This window comes from Leptosomus discolor, chromosome 2 (genome assembly GCF_034619465.1).
Source record: "Leptosomus discolor isolate bLepDis1 chromosome 2, bLepDis1.hap2, whole genome shotgun sequence".
NCBI lineage: Eukaryota > Metazoa > Chordata > Aves > Leptosomiformes > Leptosomidae > Leptosomus > Leptosomus discolor.
Genome location: NC_141392.1, coordinates 22,570,940 through 22,585,196, shown reverse-complemented (window position 1 = coordinate 22,585,196; position 14,257 = coordinate 22,570,940). Strand labels below are relative to the sequence as shown.

The following is a 14,257-nucleotide window of genomic DNA, read 5'->3' as shown; positions in this document are numbered from 1 at the left end:
CAAGGAAGCAATATCGAACTATGCTAGCAGCGTTGTAATGCCAACTTTACAAGGAAGTTAAGAGTAATTTGTTCTTGTATGTAACCTATAAAACACAGCTGCAAATGTCAGAAGTGCCAGCAATCCAAATCCTGATAAAACCTGGTCTTAATCTTGAATATGAAATGTGCTTTGTCTGCCCAAACTCAGGGAGTGAGTTCAGTTGGCACTCAGGTAGTTTGGCACTTCTGAAGGATGCCCAGACCTTCCCGCTCTAATATGAGTTTTCATACTCTGTGCTGGGAGGCTGCCTAAAAGAATTAGTTTCTTCATGCCAGCAAAGAGGCTCCTGCTATGCACAGGGAAGAAGCTCTGTGTCACCTGCTGTAAAATCTAGCTGCTCATTTTTGAGGGTTTGCACTATAAAGTCAGGGTTAAATCTGGTCCTGCAATTAAGATGAAGAAGTGCTGTGACACCAAAGCCAGGAGCTCCACGTCATGGTGATGACGATGCTCGCAGGGCTGCCAAGCAAAAAGTGGACGTGCACCTCATTTTGAGCGAAGAAGGGACAGGCGTATGATGTGTGGCACTGCAGGAGGGCACAACGTGTTCACCACCTACCCATGTACGCGAGCACTGTCTGTGTGCGAGGGCTGGGCACGCCGTTTGAGGACCGTGCCATCACTGTGCTGATGTCGTGGTCAGTGTCCAGGCATGTGGTGACGGACAGCAGTTGTTGATAGGACGGTGTGCGTGTGCGCTGAGTGTTGCTGTGTGTGTTAAAGTGCATGGCTGTACCCGGGCACCGGGGCCTGTGGTGAGGAGGGTGCGTGCAGGGGTGCACCTCCAGCTGCATGGCTGCGCGGGGGATGCTTCCTGCAGCGGTATCTCTGCAGGTGACTCTGGGGGTGCGGCGGGGGTTGCTCCCAGGACACAGGGACGGATTTGGGTAGGTGCCTCTCTCTGGGTGGAGCGCTATGGGTGTTCCCAAGGCTGTGAGGGTGCAGGCGTGTCTCTCTGGGTGGGGGGCGCTCCCAGGAGCCCTGTGGGTCCAACGGGGTGTCCCTGGGTGCGGGGCGATCCTGCAGCCGTGCGGGTGCACGGGTGTCTCTGGGGGTGCTCCCGGGGCCGTGCGGATGCAGAGGTGTCTCGGGGCGTGGGGCACACCCGCATCCGTGGAGTGGACGCGGGGCGCCGCGGGGCGCTCCTGCAGCCGCCCGGCTGGGGGCAGCCCCTCCCCACAGGCGGTCTCTCCCGGCGGGCGAGGGCTGTTCCGCGGCCGGGGGCGGCGCCGGGGCTGGCGGGGCCGGGCGCGGCCTCGACGGCGGCGGAGGGCTGTGCCCCATGGCGGTGGCGGTGGCGGCGGCCCGAGCGCGGGTGCTGCGCGCCCTCAGCCGCCCGCTCCCGCCGGGACAGGTCCCGGTCGCCACCCGGCGCTGCTACAGCGATGCGGGGGGCCCCGCCGCGCTGCCGCCCGGCGAGTACAGGGTCTGGCAAGAGCGGGCGGCCCGCGACCCCGCCGGGTTCTGGGCGGAGGTGGCGCGGGGGGCGCTGCGCTGGGACAGCCCCTTCCACACGGCCTGCCAGGCCGGCCCGGCCGCCGGCGCCGCCCGCTGGTTCCTCGGCGGCCGCCTCAACGTCTCGGGTAAGGCGTCCCCGGGCCCGCGCATCCCCCGCGCCCCGCCGCCCTCGGGGGCCGCCCCGCCGGTGCTGCCCGCTTCGGGCTGGCCGGGAGGTTTCCCGCTGGGGTAGTTTCCACCAGCGCCCCTCTTTGGGGGGGAAGAAACGAGGATTGCGGTTGGGCGGCGCTCAGAGAAAAATCTGCCGGGCGTTGCGCAATGCTGGGAAGCGGGGAGAAAATGGGAAGCCGCCGGGTATGAGCCTGGCCGAGCGTCTTCCCCGGTGGCCGCCCGGGGCTCCGCAGCCCCGACGGCTGGAGTGCGGCGCCCCCGGGGTGGGGGTGCCCGGTCCTCGGCTGTGCCGCCCGCGGCAGGGTGGTGCTGCTTGGTCCCATGGTGGGCTCCGCGCCGCCGACGCCAAGAAAGACCAAAGGTGGGAGACGGTGAGAACCGACAGTCTTTTACGGAGGAAGCTGCAGTTTTCTTTTTCTTCTTAAAAAGCTTCTTTTCTCTCTTAAACGAGGAGCTTGGTCTTTTTGTCCAACTTCACCACTTACCCGAAGGAAGAGAAAAATTTGCCATAATTTGCCGTGACAGTCCTGACTACCTCTGAATTTCTTCGTGGCCATAACCGCCTTGGAAGCTCTTCTGTGCTGTGGCTCTGCTTCATCTCGTGGGAGTACACCCCAGCCCCATCTAGGGTGCAACTCGGTGCTGAAGTCTTTTAACAGGGATGTACATTTCTTACCTTCCTTTCCCGTTCCTGGGAGAGTGCTTGAATCGCCGGTTCAGTAGTGCAGGAATTGTAACATCTCTGGCCACTTTTTTTCGCAGTGAAAGAGCAAACCCTCCTCAGGTCTCACCGAGAGGGAACATAGGGGAGCATCTCCTCCCAGGAGATGATTCCCAGCAGTGGATCCCAAATTGTTGGAGGTGTGCGTACTGCCCTGCTTCCAGCACCCAGCAATCAGAGGGATTTTAGCCAGACTTCTGTTTTCATCGATTCCTGTTGAAAGGAGGATCTTGGCTGAACACAGAGACTTTCAGGGATCTGTTTCTTTCCTCTGTAGAGTGGGATCAGCACCTTCTTCTGGATCCCCTGTGGGTCGGGTGTCTGAAATCCAGATATTGCTGGGCCTGATTTTAGATCATGTCTTGGCTCTGGGCACTAAATGCTGCTTAGTTTTCTTTGCATAGGTAAAAAGAAATTATAGACATCTGAAACATAGATGCACAGAATTAAACAGTTTTGCTGTTGCTGGTTTTCTTCTTTCAAAGCACGATGAAGATGCTACTTGGCCACAGCTGAGTGGCTGGTTTTCTGCTAGGAGGCTCTGGTTTTGCCCCTTGATCTCTTGATTTGAACACTGGTTACAGAAACGTGACAATAATTCAGGTCCCCGATCCAGAGCATCCTGTGTGCCCAACTCCCAAGACAGCTGGACCACAGGCAACTGAGTCATCTGCTGCTTTTTGCTTGGGGAGACCTTGCGGTAGGATTGGGGGAACTGTGAGTTTCAGTGCTTCAGCGTTTATTGCACTGTTACTCCTGCCCAGAAGAATAACCTGACAAATTACTGCACCTCCAACCAGGGCACTGGGTTTTCAGGAACATGTCTTACTGAAATGAATTGTTTCCAATCATTGTTGAGGAGGCAAGAAAATGTATGGGGAAGCCATTAGGGTACAGTAGTAAGGGGAAGGTCACTAAATTCTATTTTGTAAAATGAGGAAAAAAGTCTCTTGTAAGCCTAAGATCAGGAAGGCAATAATAGCCTTTGGCCCTGGTTTGCCTGCTGGTTCTTACCAAGAAAAGAGCTAAAGCTCTCACTTGGCTCAGGTGGGGCTTGCTGCAACAGAAATTCCGTCTGAAGGCTAATACAGCTGCTCATGAGCAAGAAATGCTGCTTCAGCAATGAATCCCTGTTAATGTGATTTACTGTAGTGTGGTGCAATATGTGAGGGTGTTGCTGCAATGAGCTTGGAGGTGGGAGTTGCTAAGGGTCGCGGACAAAGCCGCAGCAGATCCAGTTACCTATGGACAGAGGGCAGAGGAAACCAGTGTATAACTGATTAAAGCATTCCCCATTAGAGCTTTTGTCCTCCTGTATTGTGTTAGGATGGCTTAAGAAATGGCTTTACTGCCTTTATTTTTATAGAATTGCTGCAGGAATTTCCATTAAAAAATAAAAGACCTTAAACAGTGGAAGAGCGTTTTGTCTTTTTTTTTTGAGATTGACAGTTCTTGTAATGAAATATGCTGAATTCTGAGGGATTTCTCTCTCTGTGCACCCTTAGGAGCTCATTCCCACCCTCCATGTGGTGGTGTAAATCAGTTGTGATCACAGAACTGCCAAAGCTGACTCCCAAGCTGCATTTTACTTAAATTTCACAAATTGTGACAGCAATAGGCAGCTTTTGTTGCACTTAATTTATCTGGAAAAATGAAATCCTTCCCCACCAGTATTAATATTTCCAGGAAATGTATCTGAAACTCAGCAATTTTTTAAAGGGTTTTCTCTGAGGTATATACAGCAGTGTGCCTGACTGTTTTTTAATAGTTGTCTATTGAAATAAAGTAACTTTGGAAGATTATAGTGAAATAAGTAAGCGTAGTTTAGGCTTGGAATGAATACTTTACAAGGTTAATCTCTAACCATCAGGCAAGTTGCTGCTGAACATGCAGGCACGTTTCTTGAGCGGATTCTCTGTAAGTTTCTTCAGGGTGGGTGCTCTCCCTAAGTTCCGCTTGGACATCTCACATAGTTGTTCAGGTTTTCTCTACCTCAGGTTGTTGGGAGGAGAGATGTGCCTTCAGAAGGTAATTTTATACCTTTATGTTTTAGGAAAACTGTGTAGTACACAGCTTGAGACATGTTTGTCTTTCCCAGTTGTCTGGTAATGTGTAGATATCTGTAGTCTGTGAGTTTACGCTAGATCCTAAAGTTTTAGATATTTTCACTTGTGCTGCTTGTCATCACTGGGAGTTGGATTAAGGTTATCGCTTTGCTGTACTATGTAACGCTGGTTTATGGTATGACAAAATTATCAGCTGTGAGACTTATCTGCTGCTTGTACTCAGCAGTGCCGTCATCGCCGTACTTTGGGAACCATCTCAGCGGATTCAGCTCTTCTGTTATACTCTGTAATAAAAATGTTTCATGTGAGCTTTAATTAGAAAATTCAGACGACGTAGTGCTAAAAATGCAAGCTGGAAAAGACAGTCTGTCAGATTTATGTAGCGAAATGCTGCTCTGGGGAGCAAAAACATCAAAAGAGTGTCTTGTCTTTGTGCTGCTGGGAGCAGGGGAGAGATTTGGGCTGGTTTAAGCTTAGCCCATGGAGCTAAGCTGAGCTGAATCAGCTGAGGCCTCTTGGGGATGCCATCTCTTAACACAGCTGTAAGTATAGTATTTGTAGTTTTTGCATACTACAGCTATGGCAAAGGACAGCTTTACCAGTGCTACAAATTCCATCACTTCCAGTGTTATACATGAGCGTGAGGCTGGCTAGCTAACAAATGGTGTTTCGTCTTATGCTAGCTTGCTGTTACGCTTGACCAAGCTAAGCTTGCAGGGCATCTTGCGTATGATCAGGCTTTGTTTATACCTTTGTTTTCTTACAGTAAATTGCTTGGATCAACACGTCGAAAAGTCTCCGAACAGAGTGGCTTTGATTTGGGAGAGAGATGAGCCTGGCACTGCAGTGCATGTCACGTACAGGTATGGGACCTTGTCACAATGCTTTACGATGCCTGGCAACATGGTGGGGTCGGGAGAAGAGCTGCGGCTCTGAAATTGGACCTCTGTGAAACTCTGCTTCTTTCCAAGGTACTCTAGCACATACGACACGCAACCACAGTGCTGTGGCTAGGTTGTGGTGTCATGATGAGATAGCTTCTGAAAAATGAAGGCATGTTCCCACCAAGAAATTACATTCTTCCCTTGGATTCTTTATAGAGAGGGCTCCCTGATCTTAGACACATATTACAGGGCAAAAGGTACAGTCGATATAAGTTAGTGACAGCTACTGAAAATTTCAGATTGAGATCTGGCATTGTCTTCTGGTTATGGTGTTAATCAGGCCTGCCTGTAGATTCCTTCTCTCAAAGTGGGGTCTTTTAGAAGAGAAAGGCTTGGTTTTTACTCCCTGGCTTATGTTTTTATCTGCCAGTTTTCTTTTTGCTTGTTAGGAGTGTTCATGGGAAAATATCTGTGAGCAGCTTTCAGTTTCAGCACAGCAGCAAATGTATTGGTGCAAATATCTCGTGTTGATGGTCAATAGTGTGATACTGAGTCCTGGCTGGAGGGGATTTGAAGCTCCCTGTGTTCCTTTTCCCCATCGTCAGTGCAGTTTAGAGCGGCCTTGAGGCTGCTTTGAGTGATGCCAAGTTGTAATTGCTGCTATAGATTGTAGGGTTTGTTAGAATATGGAAGTTTTCAAGCATATTTCTCTCCTCCCTACTGTATGCCCTCATATAGGAGATGGGCCTGCCTGCAAAAATGCCTTTTACATCGTCTGTCTCTTTAGTGAGAGTTAAAGATTTCCCAGACTTGTACATTCTTCAGTGTGTATTTTAGGGAGCCAGATGTTTGATCTGCTGGATCTCAGGGAGCCACATGTTTGGTCTGCTGTATCAGAAAGCAGAGGAGACATAGGAAGTCCTGGCATCTGTCTCTTCTACAAAATGTTTTCTATGAATTGTTGATAGTTGGGATTCCTGGAGCTTCTTGAGTGTAAATAGGTTCTGGTGGTTTGGTTCACCTCCAGAGTTTATTAAAGCTCCTGAAGACATTATTCATTGGAGTGAGGAAGCTGGTCAGCAGGGAGGAGTGGGTGTACAAATAGCATTGAGAGGTTAGTGCTCCATGCAACAGAAATAAACACTACCTGATATAAAGCCGTGGAAGAAGTAGAATGGTTTTTATCTTGGTATTGTTATTTAACAGGCTGTGTAGGCATGCTATGATATAAGTGTGTCGTAACCAAATGGATAGGTTGGCTAAATGCTTGGAGTTTTACTTTTGCCATTCTGGTGGTAGAAAAGGAGATGGAATCGAAGGTTTCTCCAAGAGTTTGGGGTGGTGTATGTACTTTTACTGTTCTCTGTATGCCCCACGCATGAAACTGGGAGTAGGTCAGAGGTGGGAATTGTGCTCAGATTAACCTGAGGCAGAGAGCAGCCCATCAGATAGCACAGCCTCATTCAAAGCAACTCTAGCCTTCCCCTTAGATTGCCCTACTTGAAATATGCTGAGCTGCTCCAGACCCTCAGACCATCTTCTCGGGATCTCTGGAGGTATAAGGCCTTTCTGAACACCAACAGAATTGTTTTTTCCTTGGCCGTGCCAAAATATATTTGGAAGGCGGCGTATTTTCAGTCTATGCATTTGTGATTGCTGTGGCTTGAAGACAAGTAATCCCTATCTGGAAACTGAATCCCTCTTTGTACAGCCTTACAAAGATACGGTAACTAGCAACCAGAAATAAGAGAAAGACAAGGTGGCAACCTCTTTTCAAACTCCTGTTTGTATTTGAGAGCCCTGTTCCTGTTTCTGCCTGATACTCTCAGTGAGAATGTGACTGCATTTGAGTGACACAGTTTCTCAAGAGACTTTGGTCCTACAATGTGGTAAACAGGTCAATCAGTTCTCTGCTTATCTCATTAAGTCAGGAATAGCTTTGTTGAAAACGGTGATATTATATGGGTGTGTACGCAAGAAGAGAATGAAAAGTTTTGCCTTTTCTGTGATTTTTGGGCTGCATTTTTAAAGGTTTTAAACGGGGCAGTAAGGTTTTCCAAGGTGTGTTGGCACTGACCTCCCTTTGAGGCTGAGCTTAGTTGAAAACTTTTTGCAGTAGTGCCTTGTTTTAGCTAGCAGTTTTGTGAGGGAAAGCGTATCAGAAAAAGAGGTGGCCCAGAAGCTGCGGTGCCGGTTGAGTAATCCTCCGAGAGACTTCTGTAGCAGGGTGGTCTCTGCACGCCAGCCTCAGTGTAGGACAGCCCCAGCATACAAAGGGAATGAGAGGGATACTGGGTATCAGGAGGACCCAAACTCTGGTTTCTGTGGCAGAGGAGATGTGCCCCTTTCCTTAAGAGCTGGATGGGCTGTTAATAGGACAGCAGCCTTAATGTCCTGCACTAGGAAGGTAAAGACTTTAGTTTGGCCACTGCCTTATGGAACAGCTTTGAGGAAGGTCCTGGAATCTCAGCTAGGAGGTGTCCAGCACTTATGTGCAGAGACATACAAGGCACTAGTTTTTTGCATTGTCTGCTTTACAAAGCTTGCTGCTGTGAGCTTCTTCTCCTTATAGATAAGCCCTGGGTGGCACAAAGAAACACATGGCTGCTGGCGTGGATGCTCTCCCTTCTCCTCTGGGGAGCTGTCAGGGGCAAGAAATCAACCGAGCGCTGGCCTCTTTCCCATTGCAGCCTGCAAAGGAAGCACGTGGCTGTGCAGGAAAAGAGCTGGAACAGGCTTCCTCCTCCCCGAGGAAGGGGAAAGCCTCAATCAGTGGGGCTTCCGCCATGCATTGACAAGAAATGCAGCTACATTGGGAAGTGCTGTCCCAGCTTGCTGATCCTTGGGAGAAAAAAGCACCTCCGTTTGCTGCCCCACTAACTGCCTAGCTTGCAGCAGGCAAAGAGCTGGTTGGGCCGTGCTGTCAGTCAGCCTACATCCCTATGCATGCTTGTCAGCAAGGTGGGTTGTGTTTACGCAGCTGAGCCCAAGTGCACTGTGCTAGGGGAGGAATCCAAACATCTCCTTATTGGCAAAGGTACACAAAGCCATAGGTGAAACATTTCAGTTTTGCTTGAGTGATGATTGCTGCCCTTACAAGCTTAGATGTGATGGTCTTTTTCACTGCTGAGTTTTGTCCTGTCTCTCCAGCTGATGCAACTCAGCCTTTTGGGAAAAAATGTTCCCTGGCCCTTCTTATGCTTTTTCCCCTCTCTGGGTTTCATTTTTATTGAGTAGGAATTCAGCTGAGTTTCAGATTAACTCCAATTTTGAATGGGAAGGCAGGAGACTTGTTTTTTTACTGCTTTGTGACAACAGGGCATGCAGCCCTCCTGGGATTTGGTGGCTGCAGTCAGCAAAGCAGGGGCAGATCATGCCAATCTGTTATCAAGACGTCTGGTGCTCTGGAGGCTAAACCACCATAAACTCGTTGGTAGGGCAGTGGCGAAGTAGCAGTTAAGCCACAGGAGTGTGCTGCTGTGAGCAGCCAGCTGAATTTATTGGCAGAAGTGTCCAGCTCAGCTGGGAGTGTTTTTCCCTGCTCTGTGAATGTTGTCAGGGCCCAGGAGCTTTGAAACCTTGCAGAGGAATTCCCCAACATGTTGCTAAGCCTGGGTTTTGAAGGGCACTATATTGTCAAGTGACATATAAGCAGGTGGAGTTGGTGGCTGGAGCTGTTGGGTTGTAGCCTCTATAAGCTCAGCAACAGGGAGTGTTAAAGACAGCAGCTAAAGTTATGGCAGACCTCCCCCATCCGACATGGGGTTATTTATTCTCTCTGGTTGTTCCCTTGTTTACCATGGTCTCTACAGTTTAGCCACCTGTGAGCCAGTGTTTCCTAGCACTGCAAAATTCTATGGGTGTTGCCAAAGGGAGCTGTGTGAAGTGGGCAGCAGTACACATTAGCTAACCTGTTTTTTGCAAAGGGTTGCAGCAGGGTTTCAATGGAAGGATTTTAATTTACAAAGGAGCTCACTTGGGTGCAGAAAATGTTGTGGGCAGAGGGAATGTTCAAAATGCAAAGTACGAAGTAGGGAGAAGAAAGCAGAAGCTGAGGGGACAGAAATTAGGGTCCCAGGTAGCTTTTCATAGAGTCCTAGGTAGGTGGGGGAGAAGCAGTTGGACATCTTCATTAGTCGCATCACAGCTATGCCTTTAACAAACCAACAGATGGTGGTTCCTCAGCCTGAGCTGAAATGGTTGAAGTTGCACTGGAGATCACAGTGGAGACTGCAGCTGGAAGCCATGTGGGTACTTAGCTGGCTGTGCAATGCAGAAGGTGTTTCTCTTTGACAGCAAACTCTTTTCCTTCTTCCCAGTGTTGGCTTCCTAATTTGAAGTTGCAGGTAAGTCTTGCTCAGGCTTTCGGCTTTCCCCATCCAAGGCAGCTCAGGGACTTTTCACTTTCTCACCTGAAAAAGGTCACAAGGGGTTTTCCTTGCCTTGGGTTTGAGATGTCTGCGGGGAGGCTGGAGAATTGTGCTTGTCTGAGCAATTGAACCTACAGCCAAAAAGCCTCGTGTTGAGCTTTATATTTTTCAGTAATTCTCACTACAATGGAAAAAATGCTGAGTTTTCCTTTTGGTGGAAGAAGGAAACACATGTTTTCTCTATTTAGCAAAAGTGAGGGAAATGGAGGGTTAAACTGAGGCATTGTCACAGAAACTGCAGTGAGGGTCGAATAGGTTTGTGCATTATCCTTGTGGCCAGAACGTTGACCCAGGAAGAAGGGATAGGTGTGGAGACCTACTGTGTCCCAGAGGACTTGAACCCACATCTCAAACGACAGTGCCTGCAGTGCTGTGATTGCAAGGTATAGAGACAGGTTTTGAACTCTGCTGCTCCACAGTAATTCATGTAGAGCAACAGCTAGGAGGTGAGATATGAGGGTGTAGGGCTGAGAGATGCCCAGATCTGGTTTTTGGTGGTTTGTTTGTTTGTACACTAACCTGTTTGGGGCACTTGACCTGAATTTTCAGATAGTTTTAGCCTGATCCAAACTATGGTTCCAGAAAATAAACTGATTGCTGCAAGAAATACTCAACCTGGCTGTAGTGCTGAGACATCAGAGAACATGGCTCTTGCAGAGCCTCCTAAACAGGCACATATATAAAGCATTGAAAATATTAGGAAAGTGTCTAGAAATGCTTTGCAAAAAGCTGCTTCGCAAAGAAGGTCTTGATGTAATTTTTTTGGATGTAAGAAGAGCTGGCTTCCTTTGTTATAGAAACCTGCAGGCTGTCTTGTTGTGGCGAAAGATAGCACTAGACTTCTTGGAAAAATGTTTCTGCCAGGCATCCCTGAAATGCACAAATGCCGTGTGTTGGTGATGGCCTTTACAGGAGTTGTTGTTCCAGACATTGAGCAATGGGCTTTGGAAACACAGGTACCACTGTGTCTGGGGAGGGATCTGGGAGAAATATGGTCTGGTGGTTTCTGGACAGAGATGCTGCAAAGATAGGGAGAGAAGTGTTGTGCCTGTTAGATTAAACAGAAGTACTGGCCTGAATGGTGATCTGCTGGCTCTGCTGGAGGGCCAGCCTTGCATGTCTTGTGCTTAGAAGTGATGCTGTTATAGCTGAGGAGATGCTTGCATAAAGGGTGGTGAATCTCTAGAACAGAGCAGTGTTGATACTCAGAGTCTTGTTTATGGGCAAAAAGGAAGCACACCTTATATACAGAGAGCCAGGAGTTTATTCTTAGTATAATTGAACGCTTAACATTCTAATATTACTAGTCAAGATCTAATTATTGCAGAAAAAGAAAGAAAGAGATCCTGTTGGTTATGACTGACACCACTTTTGTCCAGCATCAGGTCTGCATTTCTTTTACTGATTGTTTGCAGTGTGAGGTGACCAGTGCCAGCCTGTGCTCCATCCCTTGTTGTCCCATGCATGTTCTCCTTTATGCCATGTCCTGTGCCTTCACTTCTCGAGGCCTCTTATTATACCAGGCCTGTATTTCTTTACACTACCTCATTATGTCAGGGTTGTAAACCCATGATGGTGGCACAAAAAGATAAAGAAGCATAAAAAAAAAAAAATTAGTCATGGTTACGTGGTCAATTAGAAGAATTGCTGTTACAGCTAAACCAGGTGAAACAAGGCTGCAGGTAGGTCAAGAAGAGCTCAGACAGAGCGAGCATCACAAGCTGCATTCCCAAAACCTTGCAAACTTGGTACAAAGCCAGTGGCAGTTTGCTTGCCATGGCAGTACCATGTTACAGGACTGCGGGGAAACAACAGGAGCAGACTGCTCTGTCCCTGAAAGGAGATGTTTTTCCATCAAGTTGTGATGTTAAATGGCTACATGAAGGGCTTGCTCCAAAGCTGATGGAAATCAGCGGGCTGCCGGTCAGGAGAACAAACCCAAGAGCAGCTCTGCGATGAGACGGTCATTGCGAATGTGGTGGCGGGGGCAGGGATTTATGTGCAACCCACCCTCTCCCTGCTCATGTTTCCTGCTAGCACAGGGGGAGAGCTGGCGCATCACAGAGCTCTTGTCCATGGTGTTTAAAGCCTGTCAGTGTAACCTGGATTGTGAGCAGGCATGTCACTGGGGTAAGATGGTGCTTCCTTCTGGTTCTGGAGGTGCTGGGTTGGGATGGGTAAATTCACATGAAATACATGTTCAGCAGCTATCTACCCTCACACCTGGGGTACAATGAATGGGTTGGACTCATCTGCATTTTCAGTTGAAAAATAACATTTTCTGAAAGCAAGTCCAGAATCTCCTCTATGTGTCATAACTTTTCACCTTCCCTGCCTGTGTTCATTAATGTGCCTACCATCCACCTGGCTTGCTTTGTTTTAAAAGCACATTATACATACTGTTCTTTCTCCTGTGCAAACAGCCTCACCTCCTGCCTCCAACTGATTGCTGCTTCCCCTTCTCTCAGCTCTACCCTGATACTTTACCCACTGGGGTGGCGTTCTCTGCCTGGTTTGGTCTCTTATTTGCTCTCAGCTCTTACGATCTGCTTTTGCAGAGGATCTGCAGACCGTTGCGCCATGAACTGACTCTGCAGTTCTCGACTGTCTCTGTCCAGAGGGCCTGGGTGCTTCCTTTTCTTGTGGCATGTTTCCTTCTCCTGCAGTGGCTCTGCTGAGATCCTCCTGTTGTCTGCCCAGCTTGCACACAGGGAGCCGGGCACCCTGGGACCCTCTGTGTGCCCCACGGCTATGTCCATCTCCAGTGGTTGTCCTGCCTGCCTCTGCTGAGTGTAGTGACCTGCTTTGCACCATCTGCTTGGGTGGCTGCACTGAAATCCTTTGGAGTGCAGGCAGGTGGCAACACTGAGAGCATCGCTTGGGATTTTGCCTTTCTCCCTCTTCTTGTGGTTTGCAGAAGCAGAACACATCTGCTCTGAGCTGCTGGCGACCCTCTGTCCTTCACTGGCAACGTGGTGCAACGTGGCGCAGCGTGGCAACGAGGGTGGGGCAGTGCTGGGCTTGAGGCCAGAATTTCTCTTGGCTCTTCTAACCTGGTGTGATGGAGGGACTACAACACCAACCTTGGCAGCAGTAGCAGGTGGAGAGGGTAAGGGCCGTAGTTTCCTTCTGCTCAGTTCAGTTAGGTCTGTCCCACCCAGTTCTGCAGGGCAGCGACACTGCAGGGTGCTTATTCCATCCTGAGATGTGTCTAGGTTAAGTACTGGAAATGTATAACCTGCTGGCATGTACAAATTACCTGCCTGTTAGATAGCAAAACTTGTGTGAAGGAGTGAGGGAGTCAAGGGAAGGATTCCTGACACAGCATTTTTGTTAACTCCCTTTCTTAAACTGGAAGAGAAGTGTGAGTTGCTGGTACAGGAGACAGAAGACACACTTGATGCTCGGGAATTTGTGGAATTCTTTGTTGGAGTTCTTGGCTTCACCTTCTCTTTGCTTTTGTGTCTGTTCCCCCATGTGCTACACCTCTAAGGGACCTCCAAGGTCTTCCTATCTCAGCCATTCAGAGTGCAAAGGAGAAGGCAAAGCAAATAGATCTGGGGGTAAAGACTTGGTCCTTATTGTCTATCAGCTTGTTCACCCATTCTCATTAAGCAAATGTTAAATTGGGGTTAATCATAAAAAAAAAAATGAGAGCTTCTGCCATCCTGGCCACCTAGTCCTGAATAAGCAAGGAAACCGCAGAGTTGCTCAGAAAGGACACCCTAGCCAGACCTCTTCTGGCATTTCTGTCCGGGAGAAAGAGGCTGCAGCTCTGAAAACACTTGGGTGTTTTCCATCACAGATAAGTGGGTGTTACTTTGCTTTCTCACAACTGCCCGTCTGGGGCTTATTTCACTTCCTGTGCTCTGCGGTTGAGCAGCTTAGTTTTGTTTTGGCTCTTTAATATGTATCCACATTGAGATTTTTCTCTAATGCAGCATTGGATGAATTCTGAACCGGAGAATGTGGCCTTTAAGGACAAGGCACAAAAAAAGAAGTGTCGAGAGGGAATTCCTTATTGCATGGAGTTGCTCAGTTCACGAACCTAGTATAAGTAACCAAAATACTACATCTAACAGGCTGTGCACTTACGTTGATAGCAGGAACATGCATGGCCATGAAGCGCTTGGGAAGAGGTATTCAGTATTGTGCTTTAGAGTTTAGACTGATCTCTGGCTGTAAGGGATTAGGAGGAAATCCAGTTTGGGGTAAAGTCACTCCATATCTGCTTTCTACAGGGATGTGGTCTCTCTGCGGTGGCAACTGTTGCCAGCTACTGCCAGAGAGCAGGCACTGAGCATGTATGGCCATCTCTCTCTGGGTTCCTGTGCTTCAAGAGTGGTGTATTTACTTGATGCTACAGAAATAGTCATAAAATAAATAACACAAAGTGCTGTGGCTGGGATTCAAGGCTCGTTTTCCTTATCTTCCAAAAAATGGTGGGGAAGTGGTATCCCATCCCTCCAGCCATCACTGTATCTG

General features: G+C 48.6%; 1 protein-coding gene across 1 annotated transcript in view; it reads left to right on the top strand.

Moving 5' to 3' along the window:
• Positions 1-1,324: 1,324 nt before the first annotated feature.
• ACSS1 (acyl-CoA synthetase short chain family member 1) overlaps positions 1,325-14,257 on the top strand; it is a 33,897-nt gene continuing 20,964 nt past the window's right edge. The window contains exons 1-2 of the mRNA XM_086460371.1: positions 1,325-1,625; positions 5,225-5,321. Of these exons, the coding sequence (XP_086316497.1) occupies positions 1,325-1,625; positions 5,225-5,321 (398 nt within the window). The remainder of the gene's footprint in view (positions 1,626-5,224; positions 5,322-14,257) is intronic.